Consider the following 19,888-nt stretch of genomic DNA (forward strand, 5'->3'; position numbering starts at 1 on the left):
AAACTTCTAAAAATCATAACCTCCTCCTGTGAAGTCAGATTTGGATGTTCTCTATATGTAAGCTCTCAGTTTTATGACTACTACGACTTTTGTTTATATCACTAAGGATAATAAGTAATCTATCTTTGATTCATATTTTACGACACGCATAGTCATGTTGGTTTAATTGCGAAACTTCGAAGAATCATAACTTCTTCATACGAAGTTGGATTCAAGTGTTCTATATATCTACGAAAATCGTATTGACTTTTTCTACATGTTTATAATGATTACTTTAGCTCAAAAGTAATACAGCTCTACTTTGAATTTTATTATCAACTGTTTATATTGAATTCTATTGGAATGTGAAAATGAGGTGTTACAACCCCATTTTCAAGAGGGGGTTCTATTTGTTTTGGAAAGAATTTTTTACAATATTGTTTTCATACCCTCCCTACTAACAAGACAGACTAATATGCCCTCATACCTGGGACCAAAATTGCCAACTTACATGTCTAGGAAGGTACTATCTCCCATGATCAAAACTGATGAGAAGGAAACTAACAAAAGACAATAGTAACTACCAATAATATTTATTTTACTAATAATCATCTTTATTGGTTGTCATCCCATTAGACTAGGATAACTTGAAGCAAAACTTATTGGGCTTTGGGCCTCCTTCCTTTCTTGGTGTAGACAAGGAGAGTTTGGGCTTATCAATACTTGCATCCCAAACTTCAACCTTGTCATCAAGGTTAAAATTAGGAAAAAGTCCGATTGGATTTTCTAAAATCTTCCTAGGTAGCCTCTGATTTTGTCAACCCTTTCCTTTGGATCAAAAACTCCATCTAAACATGACCCCCTCCTTTCTTGAGTTCCTTAATCTATGTTGGTTGTACTACTATCTCAAGATCACTAGTGAGTTGGGAGGGCAATTCAGTGGAATTATTTGGAATACCAAAAGACGGGGTGTATCATAGCTTCAGGGGTAATTCCAACTTAAAGGCAACTTTCCTAATAATTTGGAAAATTCTATATGTCTCGTAGTAGTGAGCTGGCAGTTTCGCATACTTCCTTCTTACCAATCTTTATTGTCGGTATGGCTTCAATTTTAAATACACCATGTCTCCATCCTTATATTTAACGTTACAAAACCTTTTATTTTCTTGGTCCTTCATTCTTTTTTTGCTCGGGTCAGATTCATCTGCAAATCATCAAGTATTACATCACAATCATCCAAAAGATGGTCAATTGTGTTAATGGCAATTTGTTTCCCTTCATACTGAATAATGGGGGCTGGTATCAGAAGTTTAAAGACTTAAAGGGGTTTCACTTTGTTAAAGTATGGTACGAGGTGTTGTACGAAAACTCCACCTATGCTAGCCATTTGGACCAAGTCATGGGTTTGCCAGAAAAAGACTAAGGTATGTTTCAAAACATCGGTTGACTACCTCAGATTGGCCATCCATTTTCGGGTGGTAGGTAGTGTTATTCTTGAGGGTAACACCATGAAAACAGAACAATTCAAACCAAAAGTGGCCGATGAAAATCTTATCTCAGTCCCTGATGATAGATGAGGGTAACCCGTTGAGAGACGATTTCTTGTATAAAACTATTAGCCATAATAGTAGCCAAAAGCGGGTGTTTTCATGGTATGAAATATGCATACTTGCTCAAGCGGTCCACCACCACCTATATGGTTTCCACCCATTTGATTTTGGAAAACCCTCGACGAAGTCCATAGTCACCCTACCCTATGGTTGCATTGGCATGTAGATGGGTTGCAACAACGCTAGACGAGGTTAAAGTTTTGTGTTTTGATACACCTTACACTCCTTAATGTGATCCATATATCGTTCCTCATCCCAGGTAATACACCTCTGCTGCGACATATTGATATGTCTTTATCTCCCCGACGTAACCTCTCATTGGCGAGTTATGGACTTCAGCAATTAACTCTTGTATCAAAGAGGATTTGGTGGGTATCACTAGAATATCTTTACCTAGTACATGGTAAACTCGCGATGAAAGTTGGGGTCTGCTTCCAATTCATTCTTCACTGTTCTGATGAAGTGATATCATGCCATCTCATCCTTGAGTATGTCCCAAAAGTTCCAGCACCCAATTTCCATGTTTTGACACTCAGAATTTAGCCATTTGCGAGAAAGAGCATCTGCTAGTTTGTTACTTGCCCCATTTGATATTAAATCTCCAATTCAAAACCCATCAGCGTGGAGACCCACTTGTGGTGATCACTTCCCACTATTTGTTGCCCCAAGAGATACTTGAGACTGAGTTGGTCAGACCGGGTGATGAATTTTCTCCTCATTAGATAAGTCTTCCATTTTAAAACGTCTTTAACGGTTGTCAGAAGCTCTTTCTCATAAATAGACTTTAGTCTAGCTTTTCGGACGTAATATGTAGTTGTAGAATGTAATAGGTTTGATCATCATAAATATTCTTACACATTAAAGTTACCGACTTCACTATTCTTACACTTGTTCATCATACATATTCTTACGCAATAAAGTTAACGACTTTACTATTTATCCCTAGGTTTTGCTCAAACACTAGTTATACAATTCTACGATTCATAAATTTAATATGATTCGAGCATACAAAGAAAGATTGTTCATCAAATCTAAATATACTCAACAATAAAAAAAATAAAGTTATCAACTTTAACACATACAAATTTTAATCAAGCGAACATATTATATAGATAACTTGATTTAATCCGAAATTATTGAAATCAACATATAGTTTTAACGATCATCTACTTTAAACCAAAGTAAAGGGTTATTAGCCCATATTCAATTCAGAAATAATACAACTAAAAATCAAATAACTTTGATAAACATGATTAATTAGACAAAACCGAATGATTCCGATGTATTTCTTCTCTCGATTCCTTCATATCTCGCTCTAATGTTGATCTTCCTTTTCCAGAATGATTATGGGGGTTCTTCTGTCGTAAAACTTAGAAACTTGTTTTTTCTCCAATGATCGGAATTTTTCCGTATTTATAAAGTTTCCAAATTTCATAAGTCATGCCATGATGGCTTATCCATCGCATCGCTAAGCCTAATCCTTATCGTGTGTTCTCCAAGTTTGATGAGGCATAGTTATCTATACGTCATCATGATTCTATCATCTTTATGTTGCTAAACCCACATGATCATGTAGTTATCTTATTTTCACAATCTTTTTCTTCATTCATCAATTCATTCAAACTATCCACTTTCGCGCAACAATTTGTCTTTATTTTGTTCCAAGTATCTCTTTATTGTTACAAAATAATATTTAAACATACTAAGTATTATTTCTTTGATTTTGGACTAAAATATAGATAAAAGTACCAAGATATCACATAGAATATATGAATAAAAATATCGATGTTAGTTAACTATCGAAGATACTATAACTCAGGTCAGAATTAGTCGAATTAGTAAAAACGGACTATTGAGCCGGTTTGTATAGACTTATTAGAAGCTTTATTACATAAAATTAGATTCTGTCATCATCATCAAATCTAATACTAATAATTGGGACTAACATATATTGTTTATTTGCGTTTTTTATAGAATTTGAACTAGTGGACCATAGGTTGATATGGATTGGACATTTTATATTTCTTTTGCAAGATTCCAATCTAAGCAAAAGGAAACATTAAAGCATCATCTAATTAAGCCAATGAATTTAGAACCAAATGACCCTGACGAAGAGTGTGGACCTTTTCTTGACATGACTGTTTATCATGTATTCTTTTAATATTTCTAGATTGCATTAGCTTCAAGCTATCCAGTTGATACGGGTTACACAACATAACTAACACCTTCAATATTGGTGGGAGATTAGAAATTTTAACTTTAAAACTTATTGCAAATAACATTTGACTATCTTAAACAAAAAAGAAAAGTACAGAAAGCTCAGAGAAGTATATATTATCTTGCCGGCCATAGCTATGGCCAAAATAGGAAGAAACTATGAAGTAACATGGCCTAGCACAAACTGTTTTTTATTTATCATAAATTACAAAAATGGTTATTTTTATTTTTATTTCTTTGTTACAATGTTTTGTTTCTATTTTTTAATTAAAATATAAAAACCGAAAGTATAATATTGTAGAAAGAAGAAATCAAATCACGATATTATAATGAGAGGAAAACTGAAAATATACATCGTTATTTACTTCATTGACCTTTTTATTAGATAATTGCATCGAGGAATATTCGTTTGATTAGGCTATTCGGAGTGGGAAGATGTTATAGACGCGTCGTGTGCGTGATAGGCGTGAACACCACCCCCCGGGTAGCGTCATTGGCATGGTGGTGATGGTCCGTTCTTCTTCTTCCTCCTCTTCCCCTTCTCCCTCTCTCTCTCATGCGTTAAGAGCAGCACCGGTGGTGGTGGTGGAGGGATGTGGTTGACTTGGCGGTGAGGTGGAGCAAGCCAATTGGTTTTTATAAAACCCGGTTGATCCGTTAAAAAAACGGTGTAATTGGACTTGGTGGTCTTTTTCACATCAATTTAAACTTTTCTTATCATGGTGTGCATCTTTTGTTTGATAAAGGGTTGCATATCCATTCTTTCAATTCTAGAAAATGAATATGAAAATATGAGAATCCTACTTAATATATGAAAATACTTTTGTCATTTGTTTTCTTCTAATGCATTTTGTCACATGATTTTTTTTTTTATTATTTTCATTTTTTTCCACATGTCATATGATATTTTTTTTTTCGTTTTATTAAATTTCATATAATATCTAAATGTAATAATAAATACATATTAATTTCATTAATGGACATCCATTCTAATTTCATATTTACTAAATTAAAGCATCATTAGTTTCCTTTATTTATTTATGTAAATTATTTGTTTAAATTTAAAAGAGAAAAAACACTTTAATTTTAATAATTCAATATTTTTCTTACTTTTTATAAATTCAAACATCAAATGTTTAGAACTTTCATGTATATAAATTTTTTAAATAAACTCATATAATATATGGGTCTCACACCTAATACTTCGAATATGAGATAACAATATAACATTTGACTTGATTTCTAATGTTAACATTGACCAAGTTTGTAGACTCTCAAAATGATAAAGAATTTTTTTGTGAATTGGATCTTTGATAAGGTTTTCTTTATAGCTTAGGTGATGTATTTTTGTTACTAAAAATGTTAATGTTATGAAACTTTTTGATTATGTTTGATAAATGTTATAATGCTTTCTGGTAATGAAATTGTGTAAACTCTATTTGATATTATAATTATTTAAATTTCGAGAAATGGGTTAACCAGAGAGTCAAACCGGGAACCCGCCATAGTCAAACCGAAACCAGTCATCAGATCGGTTTAACTCAAAACCTGATTTTAAAACATTGCTGATAAGCTATGTAAACATTCACATGACATACAGCACATAATCACATATAACCGTGTCAAGTGACATTCGGTTGATTGGGTTAATAGCACGTAATAGCTTCGAGATAATTTAATAGGTAAAGAATATGTTATATTGATTTGTTCCGTTTGAATTTTGTATGTTTTTATCCGAAATGTCTGAATCATTCATTTTTTTAATAAAGATGGTCCCATAAAATTCTTCTTTATGGACATTACTTATTCACTAAAATAATGAAACAAGTATTGAATTTAGAAGAGTTGAAGATAAAGACAACGAAGCTTTACTAAAACATAACAAAATAAAAAGTTATAAAAAACGGATAAATATTCGGAACATGTTTAAAGTTAAAAGATACTCGGTGATTGTTTTTGTATGCCTTTAATATATATGAATAAAAATTTACAAATATAGAAGAAAAAAATAGTCCAATCTTTTATTCAATATTTCTATGAGACCGAGTCATATTATGTTATTAAATAAATAGTAAGAAAAAGTCGCACGAAATAGATGAACAATTTTTACATAAATAGTTAGAAAGATAGGTCCTACACTATTATGTATCTTTATCTGCAATGTTTAAAAATCGTTTTGAGCCGACTGAGACCGGAAAAATAAACAGTTCAACTAGCATCGGTTTTATGTTTATTTTTGAACTATAATGAATCGGCCGTTTTTTACAATAACTCGATTAAAATAAACCGTTAAAAACTTAATTGAACCAGTTAAATTGAATAAATAACATAAAAATAAGACATTTCACATGACAAATTTTGGTGGTCTTTTTATATATATTTAGATTTTTCTCATACATCTTGTGTTTTGATAATGACTTACAGATCCATTGTTTGCAACGCGAATACATTTCTAATGTTCATATTATCTAATTTTATAGACCTTCAAAATTATAAAAACTTGTTTGTAAGAAATCTTTAACAAGTTCCCTCTTAGATTAAATGGTGTGATTTTGTTACTGAAAATAGTAATTGTCACGAAGCTTATATTTAGTTTTCATATTATATATTGTGTGTTTTTAATGTATTTAGATTGATGTACAGGAAAATAAAAACAAAAATGAAAATTTTGAAAACCGGATTAACCTGACCGTCGAACATTTTGAATAAAAAACCTGTCAAAAAGTCCGGTTCAATTAAAACAAGTTTTTTAAAATATGTTTATCCAAATAGTTAAAAAAATACAATTTAAAATCTTAATAATTAAATATCAAGAAAAATAATTTAATTTCAAAACAAAAAATCACGGTTGCCAAACCGAAAACAAGATTCACACATCTCGTTTTGACTAGACTTGTTAAGCATAGATTTTATCGACCAAATAACAAGAAAAATACCCATTACTAACTCTTTCTTATAATCAATTCCCCCAATTTCTACATCTCTACACACATAAGCTCACCAAACCTTCCATCTCTCTTGCTAATTTGAAGCCATGTCCGCAGTATCGACTTCATCGGCGCTTTTACCCAAGCACCAGTCAACCCAATTATCATCCGGTATTTTTATTTATTTAACAGTATCGTTGTTAGTGTCGTTCCTTTGAATTCAATCATTTTTTCCGCAACTAAATTTGAAATAGTTTCTTGAAGGAAGTTATAAGTTTACCGATTCATTTTTCTCGATTCATTGTGTCAATCGTGTGTTATATCATGCATTGCGTAACTTTATAAACCCTTATATATAAACCCTAATATTTATAATATTTATTAATGCCAAATTTCCATCTGAGGATTTTTTGGGAGATGAAATAGAGTGTGTTTGAATGTGTTGCAAGCGTGATTTTACCCTGAGGTGAAGTTGCTATAATCATTGGCAAATTTGATTCTGATGAATATCTTACTTTTTAAAATGGTCAAAATAATAAGATTTTTAGAAGACATTGAATTCAACGAAACTAATTTTTCAGGGTAAATGTAAAATTACGTATCTATTCCTCACTTTAATCATGTAGCTAATTATCTGAATCTTGAACATCGCTCTTACTAACCTCAATCAAGATTCTTGAATGTAGCAATAATCATTTTGAAAACCAAAGTCTTAGAGAATTAGAGATAGAAGAATAGGAAGTGCTGTTAGATCATCTACAAACAGTGCTGTGCTATTAGATCATCTAAATAGTATGAATTTATTTTACCTTGATTCTGTTTCAGGCTGTTTGTAAAATATGTCTTAAAACCTTTTTAAGTTTCAGTTTTTATGATTGAATCAGAATAAACGACGAGTGAAATACATCCTATATGTCAAATGTCAATTATCTAAAATGTTGAGATTTTATAGCACTATGTTCAGTTACTAGACTATATTCTTGAATGTAATAACCTGTCATATGTATATTTATGGTTGGAAACTTTACTCAAAGATTGAATCTTGTTGTTGTAAACTTATGGTAGGATCCTCTTTAAAGAAACATGACCATGGATTCACCAAATTATTGTTTGGAACATCCAAAAGGACATTCTCTATCAAAGCAGGATACAGGTAATTATCATTTGACAGATTTATATGTTTCATGCAAGTTCTAAGTTTTACCGAATTCAAGATTAGAGTTGTCTAGCAATTGGTGTGGTGATTTGAGTTATATTTATCTTTAATGATGAGTTAAGTTTAAAAAAGTTAGCTAAAAAGGAAATGGGTGAAAGTCACCCAAAATAAATGTATTGATTTATTAAAAATGAATTGTTATAGTTTTTGTGATCATATTCAACACATTAATATCTATAAATAAAAGAAAAAGAGGGCAAAAAAGTGTATAAGGGTGTGTGGATTCTGACGGAATTGGAATTCAGGATTCCATTCCATGGCGTGTTTGGTTGAAATGAACAGAATTAAATTCTGTCGGAATCCTTTAAATTCCATGTTTGATGGATCTCACAATTTCCTAGAGGAAGGTGGAAGAAATTCAATTTCATTCTTCCTCTTTTATTAAAAGACCAAAATACCCTCATTATATATATATATATATATATATATATATATATATATATATATATATATATATCTCCCTAACTAATAAATGAAAGTAAATTGCCACGTGTCACTTAAAAAACACTAATTCTATCCAATGTTAAATACCGTTTTTACCCCTCTTTGATTTCACCTTCTATAATGTCCAGGTCAAGATAAATCAGCATTTAATATCCGATTTTTATGGTATTTATGGTATATGATCTCTATTTAAATTTAATTTGATACGTTTGAAATAAATACCCGATTCAGTCCTCCAATTTTAAATAATCAATACAAAAAGTGTTAAACAAACTTAACTCTTATTAATAATATAAATGTTTTATAAATTTTTTACCCGTGGTTCCTACAGGTTGTAACCTAGTATGTATATATATATATATATATATATATATATATATATATATATATATTAAAATAAACATTTTTTTAAATATACAGCCACTAATATTGAATTCCATTCCATTTACTGCCAAAAACCTCGTGACAGATTATGATTCCTTCAAATTCTAATTCCTTCGACCGATTCCATTTGTAATTCCTTTCACAGATTCCATTTCTTAAAAAAAATATTTTATGAACCAAAGGCCCCATAAGTCTATTTCATCATAAAATGACACATTTCATAGATTTGAGCTAGTCATAGTGACATTAAAGCTATTCACGTTAAAACCTACTCAATGTGAATGTTTTGATCATATAATTTCATCTCCCAATTGATTCTTTTGAGCATTAAAAAAAAAATTAAAATTTTTCTGTTTAGTGATGAAAGATCGAACAGTGGGAATGCCTTTGTTGGTGGCTTTGTTCTAGGAGGATTGCTTGTTGGCACACTTGGTTGCATATATGCACCTCAGGTTTGACTAATTGACTTGACAAACTAATATGAACAGCTATTCAGTATTGCTACATGTTGATATTGGTGTGAATTTTTTACTTAATTATTGCATCAGATTAATTTATATACCTGAGTTTATTTTCTTTTTTACAGATAAGTAAGGTGCTGGCTGGAACTGACAAAAAGGACTTGCTAAAGAAGCTGCCCAATTTCATTTATGATGAAGAAAAAGCTTTGGAGGTAAACATATTCTATGATCATACTATAGCCATAGGGTGGTGCTTGGTATGACAGATTCAGGTAAGGAATGGAATGGTTCGTTCCATTGGAATGAAAAAAAAGGTTTTTTGACTGATGGAATGGAATTGGTCATTCCTGAAGGAACCTGATTCCTTCCACTTTTATTTATTTATTTGTTTCTATAATTTAATCACACAATCGTTTTCAAAATTTCATGATTAAATTAAATAATAATTTGTTTCTAAAATCGACTGGAAAATATATGGTTTTTTTTTTTATTATTATTAAGCTTATGTTTGATATTATAGTTTTGTAAGTAGTAAATTCTGTAATTATAAGTAAATAAGTTATAGGATTCCAAAAAAACCATACATTTTATTTGCGTATAACATAAAGATTGATATGAAAAAAAATTCATCCCATTCCTACACACCAATGAAACATGATCATGGAATGTAATTACTCATTCCATTCCTTTGTCATTTCATTCAATTCCATTTAACTAAACAGACACTTGGTATGCAAGAAGTTCAATTCCATATTATAAAATTAATTTACTTCCTCTCGACCATATTTGACCAACTAATCCTATTAGGGGCAATTTTGTCATAAAACATTAAACTCGTTTAATATAAATATTTGTTGCAGAAAACACGCAAGAAATTGGCACAGAAGATAGCGGAATTGAACTCTGCTATAGATGATGTATCGTCTCAGTTGAAATCAGATGATGATGATGATGATGAGCCTACCACCACTAATGGTGTTGTTCCTGATGAAACACAAGCTCTTGCATAAAAAGATAATAATGTTAGACTCTAGTGCTTTTCATGTCCATCTTTGTTATCCTAGACCTTCGACACCAAAGCTTTTGATTTTATAACATCGTGACATGTTTTGTTTTCTTCTTGTGGTTGTTGGTGTTTTTGTATGCTACAATATGTTTTGGTTTATGTTTAATGTTTATTGCAGAGGTGGGCTATGCAATAACTATATGAACAAGACTAGATATTCTAGGGCTATTTTTTTAGGGAACTGATTCGTACACAACAAAAATTTTCTATACAACAATTTGTGCGTTAAAGTTTTGTATTGTACAACTTCATAAAGCATAAATTGTTGTGTATGGTGAAAAATTGTTGTGTACGAATCACTTCCCATTTTTTTTATGATGGGGTGAGGAGGGTATTTATGTCTTTTTGACAAGTGAGAGATCCAGAGCGAGTTTTTGTCCCATTGACTGATATTTCTTATTGACTGATATTTCTTCTTGTGTCCAGTTCCCCAAATCTAGAGGATCAGATTTATCTATGACATGATATAAAAGATAAGAGTTTGTCCAAGGAAGGTGAGAGCATTCATATAAGCTATGAATCTTCTGATTGATAATTAGGCCAAAAAAGAACATGAATGTAAGAAATTCATTTTTCATGTCAAAATGTTGACTTTCATCAAAAAACTACTCCGGTTTTTATCTTGTTCTCCTTGTTAAATAATATATTTCTACAAATGGCATTGTTATTCTTTAAATTCAAACAGAAAAAAAGAATCTAAATTCACCTAAGATAACTCTTATTCCAATATTAATGAACCTAAAAAAGATAGCAACCTAACAAAAAATTACTTTCTATTCAAGCCTCTGTTACAGGTTTAGTCCATGTATGTTTTGAGGTTTAATTCATGTATGTTTGATCGACTACTTATTCTTGACCCATTTGATTGAATTAAGAGATTTTCTCCAAATGTATTTATATATTTCTTTATTTTTTTCCTTAAATTTTATAGATAATCAATATATGAAGTATAGTACAAAAGTTATATTATTAAAATAGTAACTTAACTACTTTTAGTAAATATTTTGAATATTAAAAGCATATATATATATATATATATATATATATATATATATATATATATATATATATTAACGTACTCACTCTGTTTGATGCTTTTTATTTATCGTAAATGTTAGTAGTTTGTCCGGTGAAGATAAAATAGAAAGATTGTAAAAATTGTTTGGCAGTAGCTCGGTGGTCAACTGACGATAAGCGGTTAATTGTACTAGACGGGGAATAATCGGAGATTAATCGGGAACCCGAAATAATTAATAAAATTATTTTTTTAAAAAAATAATATTTCCTAAAAAATTAAGTATTTTAAAATTTAAAAATTTTAGAAATTAGAAATTTGAAAATTTTAGTATAATATTTTAAAGTTTGAAAACTTAAAATTTTGAAATTTTAAATTTTTGGTGTAATATTTGAAAATTAAAAATTTTGAATTTTTAAAAATTTCCCGCCTATAACCGCCAAGCCTGACTTTGACCAATTTCCATCAAGCATCCTAATCGTAATCGGTTTAAGGCCGTCAAACGATTAATCGGTCGTCAAGGCCGATTTCTGCAACACTACAATTTACCAATTTCAATCAAAATGAAATTCCTAGATCTTTTTAAATTCATTAAATCTATCAATGGCATGTTTAATCTTAGATTATGTTCTTTCTATTTGTGAATGAGATATCGAGGATCACATACAAGATGTGAATAATCATGCAAATGTGCATGACAACCTGGATGTCATTTATCATCTCTAATTGATGTGCTAGTTAACCACACATGCTCCATCAACAATGATAATTCTCGAGATGCCTATTATTATTCTTTATAGTCTTTATTAGTGTGCAGGTGAGCCACACACGCTCCATTAACGACATATAAAGCATAATGTGCAATTTCATTTATTAGCATACAAATTCACATTTTTCATAAAGTAACTAAGGGTGAGATTTTAAAATAAATAATTTAGTTACTTTATATCATTATACTTATTAAGGGGGTTATGTCCTATTAAACCCGTTCGGCTAACGATCCACCACCATATAGGAGAGCGGTGGGTGAGAGTGGACACCCATTCAATGACCATTTTATAGGCCGCTTCCTTATACCCTATTTATATCATGGTTTCGTGAATAAGGCTTATTGATTTGACTGACTTTTCTTATACATATAGTGTATTAACATTATATATATATATATATATATATATATATATATATATATATATATATATATATATATATATATATATATATATATATATATATATAAGGTGTATTTTAAAATCATTTCTAAAATACTAGGTTTAATTAAAAAAAATCGAAATTAATAAAAATTCATTCAATTTGAATTAAATCAATAAGGATTAAACAATTTATTTACCATTAAACATTTAATGAAATAAATATTAATTCTAATCCAATACCCTCTAATTTCAAATTTAGGGTTTGGGTTTTACCAAATAACAATTATTCAATTTTAACGCATTTAAAACTAATAATTATCAAATAAGGAAACCCTACTAAAGCCCTACAAATTTCAAAAATCAAGAAACCCTTCCCAAATCGAAAATTCACCAAAAGGGTTTTTGATTGAATTCAACTTTATGCAAGATCCCAGAGAACAATGGCGCTGATACCACTAATGGGTTTTATATGTTACAAAAATCATATTGTTGGCGGAAAAACATAAACCATAAGTTCGCATACACCCTAAAGGATCTATGTTCTCACTATTATATGCAAACAACAATTTGAATTCAAGAACCCTAAGTTACATTGCTATTTTTCGATTTTGGAGTAGGGATAAATGAAAAAAAATACCTTTTAGTCTGTTAATGTAAACAAACTAAAAAGCCTTCTTTGTAGAACTTCAGAAAACCAACACCAAAAAGTTAGTGCCTCTGATAGCTCACACCCAAACCCTAGCAGTTGGAGGCTTATCGAAGAGAGAGGGGAGAAGATGGAATTTTCCGAATTCCTTTGAGAGGTATGATAGCAAAAAAAAATATGAGAACCAATAAGGGTTTATATATGTGATCAAGGGGGCTATGGATAAGGCAGTTTCATAAGATAAGTCTTATCCCTTTTCCTTGCTCCTTAAGGATTCATAGGTTCCCTTAATGCCCAAGAAACCCTTATAACTCTTCTAGAAATCGTCACCCATCCTAGGGAGGTTCTAGAATTATTCAATGTTCAACTTTTGGACATTGTCACCTTTAGTCCTTCAACTTTTAATTATTCCAATTAATCCAAAAATTAATTCCAATTAATTTCTGATTAATTCATAATTAAACAATATAATTTTGATTTAATATATTTTTCTCAAAACATATTAACAAATTATCTATTTTGATTTCAAGTTAATTTATTAATCATATAATAAATTGATAAACCAGTCTCTCTCTCCAAATAGCTTTCAATCTCTTATTAGGTTTGAGGGCAACCCAATAGGACTTTGCTAATAATTTAGTTAATGGATAAGACACGTAATCCAACAAAAATGTCATTGATTGTTCAATGAATCTCAAAAGTTCTAAGAGTTTCATTTTGATTGAAATTGGTAAAATGTTTTACCTACCTAAAATAGTTTTGTGATATGACTACGATACCCCTCTTCATATTACGAATCGTATTTGTGGATCCTAGCCTTAATTTAATATTGAGTCAATAATTAAGGATTGAATCGATTTATTTAAACCTTCTCCTTAGGTAATCCTCTCCCACCTTCCCACTCACTTTCTAATTCTAGCTTCTCTTGTTCTCTACTGAGAATGACACATTTGTTATGGGATCTTTCTCGATTTTGATTTTAAGAAAGATATCAATAATGAGCATATATCTAAAATCAATTATATGTCAAATTTATATAAGTTTTTATTCCCATAAAATGTAGATTTGTCAAATAAGGTCTCTTGCATCATTGTGTCTATGTCCTCGATCTTCCAAATGATTTTGTGAACATGTGAAATGAATTTTCAATTGAGTGAAATATTTCACCATAAGGCAAGAGTGATTTGAAAATCTTTAAAAGTTCCTAACTGCATTCGAATTGAAGAAAAAGGTCTTATATGTAATAAATGAGAGCTACATAGACAAACTCGAGAATCTCAATGTCACCCTTGACAAGAGTCTTGTTGTAGATCTTGTGCTTTGATCTTTCATTAATCCTTATGATAACTACAACTTGATTTATCGTATGAACAATATGTATAAAAACATTGATGGGATTCTTAAGACTTCTCCAAACTAAGGAAAGTGGAAAGAAATTAGATTTCTTATCCAATGCCAGTTATCACTTTTGAATGTTGGTGGAAACCTTTGAATCCTAAATGGAAAGGAACAGTTTCAGCTGGAACTTTCCATTATGAGGGAATTGGTGTGTCCTCTAATCCATGCAACCATGATTCAAATGAGGCAAGTTGCAATTAATGCAAGGAAAATGATTATAGGAAATGAAGATATCCCTAATTACTTTGAAATGGTAAAGTCAAATGTTTGACTCTACATCAGGTACTTGAATAATAAAACTCCAAATACATCCATTTCATAGTTCCTTGATTCATGATGTGGTGGTCACATTTGGATGGCATTGTAGGATCTATAGGAAAGAAGGAAGTTAAGCATAAAGAGCTAAACCTAGTCATTAGAATGGACGAATCGCATGTCTCAATGATTGAGGATTTTGAGCTTGCGTTTAGTAATGGAGTTAGGATAAATCTAGTCACTTGATATTACTCTTCGGAGATGTCTAGAAGCAAAGTTTCATCTTATGTGTTGTATAAACATGAATTTCAATTTTCATTTGCAAATGGAAATGTGATAATTATAGTTTATAAAGATGATGGTTTTATGGCTAAAACTTCTTATTGCAATTGGCATTCATGAAATTGTAGTTTGTGTTTCTAATAATACAAGTGATAACTTGAATATTGATTCCTCTAATAGTTTAGAGATGATCACACTTGTGGCGTAATCACCTTGGTAGCATAAGTGAGCATCACATCACCAAGCTCCAATTGGACCGGACTTGGAATCATTCGACTTTGAGTTGGATGATACATGCGAGGCTTGTATGTTGGCACGACGAATTGGTTACCATTCACATGAACATGTAATGGAGACAAAGGATTGTTGCATCTTGTACACACTAATGTATGCGGAACCTTTAAACCCACCACAAGGGGCAACATACACCACTATGTCATATTTATTGATAGTTTCTGTAGATATGGTTATGTTTATTTGATTAAGCATAATTCTGACACCTTGAAAAGTTTCAAAGAGTACCAGGACCAAGTATGGAATCAATTGGGCGTGAAGATAAAGGGTCTTCAATCTGAAAAGAAAGGAGAATACCTTAGTATCGGGTTCTATGATCATAATAGAGATTGTGGAAGGGTTTCCATAATAAGTTTCTCCAAGGACATCATAATGTAATGATGTTGCTATAAGGAGAATTGAATGCAACACGGTTCGATCTTTGATGAGTCTTGCTTCGCTACCAATTACATTTTGGGAATATACGCTTGAAATATTTGAGCATTGTAACCAACTAATTAGGTTTGAAAACACCTCATGAAATGTGGAGTTGGAAAGTACCCTCATATTCAAATCTGGTGTTGTGAGGTATTTTGTTAGACAAGAAACTAATGACCAACTTGAATCAAGATTTATGAAGTGTTAAAGGATTTTGATATATGTGATTCTTATAGTTTGAAAGGAGTGTTCATTGAGAGAAAGAACATATAGATATCGAGAAGTCAGTGGGAGTCATATTGATATTGAATAAAATTGAGATATGACTAACAATGAACCTATAGTTGGCACTAGCTCTCAACCTGGGGTTGAAATATCAGTTGAGTCAAATGACATTACCTTATATGAAATTGATATCATTATTGTAGTTGCTTAGTGTATGCATTAAAATTGTACATAACTAAGATTTTATAGCCTGATAATGTTTGATTTAGCCTTATTTCATGTTACTTGTTTGCTTGTGGGATTAGGGTAGAATCAAGTATTTGACTATCTATAGGATACAATGTTACGTATGATTAGCATACGCGAGTGTTGCAGGGTTGGTGCAAGTTTCATGGATGAGTTATGTGTGGCAGCCGATCAGTCGATGAATATCTAACCTTTCTCTAGGAAGTGACAATAGGGTGTATGTTTATTTTAGTGAGTGTATTTAGGTTTGTTGGGATGATCTTCTGAGACAAATAAGGGTAGGTATGGAAGGTAGTATGGGCCCATACTACTAGAAGCATAAGACCCGTACGCGTAACAGGGAAGTTACAACCCCTAGCGTTTTGTTGGATATGGTTCCTATGGTATGATAGGCATGTTATCTGATATCTATCTGGTTTATTTTCAGTATGGTGGTTACGAGGCGATTTGAGTCAGGATCCGGATCAGGAGCTGGGACAGGTGGCCAGGATGGCCCAGGATTAACTGAGGATTGGGTTAGGGAGATCATTCGTGAGGAGGTTGTTTCTATTATCCGGGGGCAAATACCGGAGATATTTGGGTCTATCAAGACCGCTATGATGGAGTTCTTCAATGATCGATATGATTCACTTTCAGAGACTGCTGCTGCTTCAGCCACCACAACCGTTATTGTTGCGGGGATTGGTGCTGGGAGGGCTTTTCAGTACCAGGACTTCGAAAATATGAAGCCCCCAGTGTTTGACGGGGTTCAGGATCCGATCATTTCCATGAGGTGGTTGTCAGATATTGAGGGATGTTTCTTCACTTGCTCTTGCCCAGCTGACTAGAAGGTCAAATGCGCTCTGAACCTTCTTCGGTCTGGAGCGAAGGATTGGTGGAGGCTGGATAGTAGTTCATACACCCCATAACAGCAGGCCGTGGTATCATGGGAGCAGTTCTCCGAGATGTTCCTCTCGTGATATGTTCCATTGGTGGAGCGGGAGAGGCTGGCCTAGGAGTATTTGGACCTGAGGCGAGAACTGTTGTATGCCAAGTTCTCAAAGTGTGAGTTTTGGTTATGAGAGGTCCAGTTCCTGGGACATCTTGTCAACCAAGATGGGATTTTGGTTGATCTAGCCAAGATCGAGGCCGTGATGCAGTGGGAGGTTCTGAAATCTCCCTCAGAGATCAAGAGTTTCTTGGGTTTGGCAGGATATTATCGGAGATTTATTCAAAATTTCTCCAAGATTGTAGTACCGGTCACTCGTCTGACGAGGAAGGGAGTGGATTTTCGGTGGGGCTAGGAGTAGCAGGATGCTTTTAAGACGCAATGACAGAGGTTATGTGAGGCCCCAGTGTTAACCCTTCCAGAGGGTGCTGAGGATTTCATGGTTTTTAGTGATGCATTCATCACTAGTTTGAGGGCAGTCCTTATACAGAGGGGATGAGTGATTGCTTATGCTTCGGGGAAGTTGAAGCCGCATGAGATGCGACATTTTACTCATGACTTGGAGTTGGGGGCAATGGTGTATGCCCTCAATATTTGGAGACATTATCATTATGGGGTCCGTTGTACTGTATACATGGATCACAAGACTTTAAGATATCTTATGGACTAGCTGAACCTAAACATGAGGCAGCGTAGGTGGCTAGACATGGTCAAGGATTATGACTGTGAGATCATTTACCATTCGGGTAAAGTGAATGTGGTAGCAGGTGCTTTGAGTCGTAAGTCGGCTAGATCTTTAGTTGGAGAGATGTGTATGAGGAAATCCGTTTATTCTCTGCTTTTGGGTTTGATCAGAGAGGCACGGGCAGAGGGAGTTTTCAAGGAGAACTGGAAACAGGAGAGGATCAGGGGTGAGATCGATAGGTTTGTCACCGATAGTATAGGGTTGTTGACTCGATGTGGTTGGGTATGGGTCCCAGTTTCTGGTGGATCTGGCAAATAGTGTTGGAGGTGGCTTGTAAGTCTCATTTTTCTATACACCTGGGAGCCACCAAGATGTATCGACATTTGATATTGAGTTACCGGTGTCCGTGTATGAAGAGGGAGATAGCCTGGTATGTCGAGAGGTGCTTGACCTATAGGATAGTCAAGGTCGAGCATCATAGGCCGCATGAAAAGATGTAGCCTTTCGAGGGTCCCATGTGGAAGTGGTAACAGATCACCATGGATTTCATCACCAAGTTGCCGAAGGATGCCAAGGGTTTCGATGCTATATGGGTCATCGTGGATCGATTGACCAAGAGTGCCCATTTTTTGACCATCAGGGAGAGCTCTTCGGCCCAAAATTTGGCCAATGTGTATGTTTGATAGATTTTTGCTCGTCATGGGGTTCCGGTGTCCTTTGTTTCAGACCTAGATGTTCAGTTCACTTCTCGATTTTGGCGAAAGATCCACGAGGAATTGGGCACGCGGCTACATTTCAGTACTGCATATTACCCACAGACTGACGGTCAGAGTGACCGGACCATCCAGACACTTGAGGATATGTTGCGGTTTTGTGTAATTGGTTTTGTTGGGAGTTGGGATTCCTACCTACCACTTGCGGAGTTTTCTTACAACAACAGCTACCACTCCAGCATTGGTGCCCCACCTTTTGAGCTCTTGTATGGTCGAAGATGCCGTACCCTGACATATTGGGGAAAGGTTTGTCATAGGGTCATGGGAAGGACCGAAGGGGTCCTTCAGACCATGGAGCTTATTCACCAGATCAGGCAAATATTGCAGACAACTTAGAGTCGGCAGAAGAGTTATGCCGACCAACGCCGATCCGAGTTGGAATTTGAGGTTGACGATATGGTATTACTAAAGGTCTCACCTTGAAAGGGTGTGATACACTTCAGGAAAAGGGGGAAGTTGGGACCGGGGTATATTGGACAATTCCGTGTGATCGCCAGGGTAGGCAGGGTGGCCTACCTGTTGGACTTGCCGAGTGAGCTCAGTCAGATTCACAACACTTTCCATATCTCCCAGTTGTGAAAATGTGTGTTGGACGGTGAGGCGGTGGTCCCCTTGGATGATATTCAGGTCGATAAGCGCCTAAATTATATTGAGAGGCCGATGGCTATATTGGAGAGAAAGATGAAGGTCTTGCGCACCAAGGAAATGCCTTTGGTAAAGGTTTAGTGGCAACATCGGAGAGGCTCCGAGTGGACCTGGGAGCTGGAGGCTGAGATGCAGGAGCATTATCCTGAGTTGTTCGTGACGGAAGACTTCGAGGACGAAGTCTAGTTCAAGTGGGGGGAAATTGTAGTAGCATCCCGATCTCAAGGTAATTTCAATTTCAACCCTATTTTTGTATATTTTTGCAATTTTGTCCCTTGAGTTGAAGGAGGTTGCTAGATTGGCCCATTGCGGCAATTTCGTAATTTCACAAAAGTGGAGTATGTTAAGCGTATGTTGTGTACGCTAGGCGTACTGGGGTATACCCTAGTACACTAGGCGTATGCCTCGTACGCAGGGTGTATGTGAAGAAATGGCAAACCTTAATTCTAAAGGTTTGGTTCATATTTAAACCTCATTATAGCCTCATATATCATTCTTCTTTAGCCCCCCCCCCCTGTGAAAACGTCTTCAAGCAACCCTAAGAGAGAAGAGTTCATTTTTTAGCCATAAGAGTGTTTTGGAGGTGTGTTTGAAGAAGAATAAGGTGGTGAGAAGAGCTTG

The 19,888-nt window shown here is 33.6% G+C and overlaps 1 protein-coding gene across 2 annotated transcripts; it reads left to right on the forward strand.

Moving 5' to 3' along the window:
* Positions 1 to 6,711: 6,711 nt before the first annotated feature.
* On the forward strand, positions 6,712 to 10,863 carry LOC145158841 (uncharacterized). Of its 2 annotated transcripts, XM_079077694.1 has the most exons (6): positions 6,712 to 6,904; positions 7,799 to 7,886; positions 9,136 to 9,229; positions 9,364 to 9,450; positions 10,099 to 10,260; positions 10,731 to 10,863. In XM_079077694.1, exons 1-5 carry the CDS (start codon positions 6,841 to 6,843, stop codon positions 10,246 to 10,248), a joined length of 483 nt encoding a protein of 160 aa, XP_078933820.1. In that variant the 5' UTR covers positions 6,712 to 6,840; the 3' UTR covers positions 10,249 to 10,260; positions 10,731 to 10,863. The 2 variants fall into 2 exon arrangements, with proteins under 2 accessions (XP_078933820.1, XP_078933819.1); XM_079077693.1 differs by lacking the exon at positions 10,731 to 10,863 and having other exon boundaries at positions 6,713 to 6,904; positions 10,099 to 10,354.
* The last annotated feature ends 9,025 nt before the right edge of the window (positions 10,864 to 19,888 follow it).

This window comes from Lactuca virosa, chromosome 2 (assembly GCF_052849685.1).
Source record: "Lactuca virosa cultivar CGN04683 chromosome 2, Lactuca_virosa_CGN04683_v6, whole genome shotgun sequence".
In the NCBI taxonomy this organism is placed as follows: domain Eukaryota; kingdom Viridiplantae; phylum Streptophyta; class Magnoliopsida; order Asterales; family Asteraceae; genus Lactuca; species Lactuca virosa.

Bases quoted from the DNA above. Each gene is read 5' to 3' on its own strand.
- LOC145158841 (XM_079077694.1), top strand. From the start codon at position 6,841: ATGTCCGCAGTATCGACTTCATCGGCGCTTTTACCCAAGCACCAGTCA. The intron at 7,887-9,135 runs GTAATTATCATT...TTTTCTGTTTAG, and splicing joins TCTATCAAAGCAGGATACAG to TGATGAAAGATCGAACAGTG. The intron at 9,230-9,363 runs GTTTGACTAATT...TCTTTTTTACAG, and splicing joins GTTGCATATATGCACCTCAG to ATAAGTAAGGTGCTGGCTGG.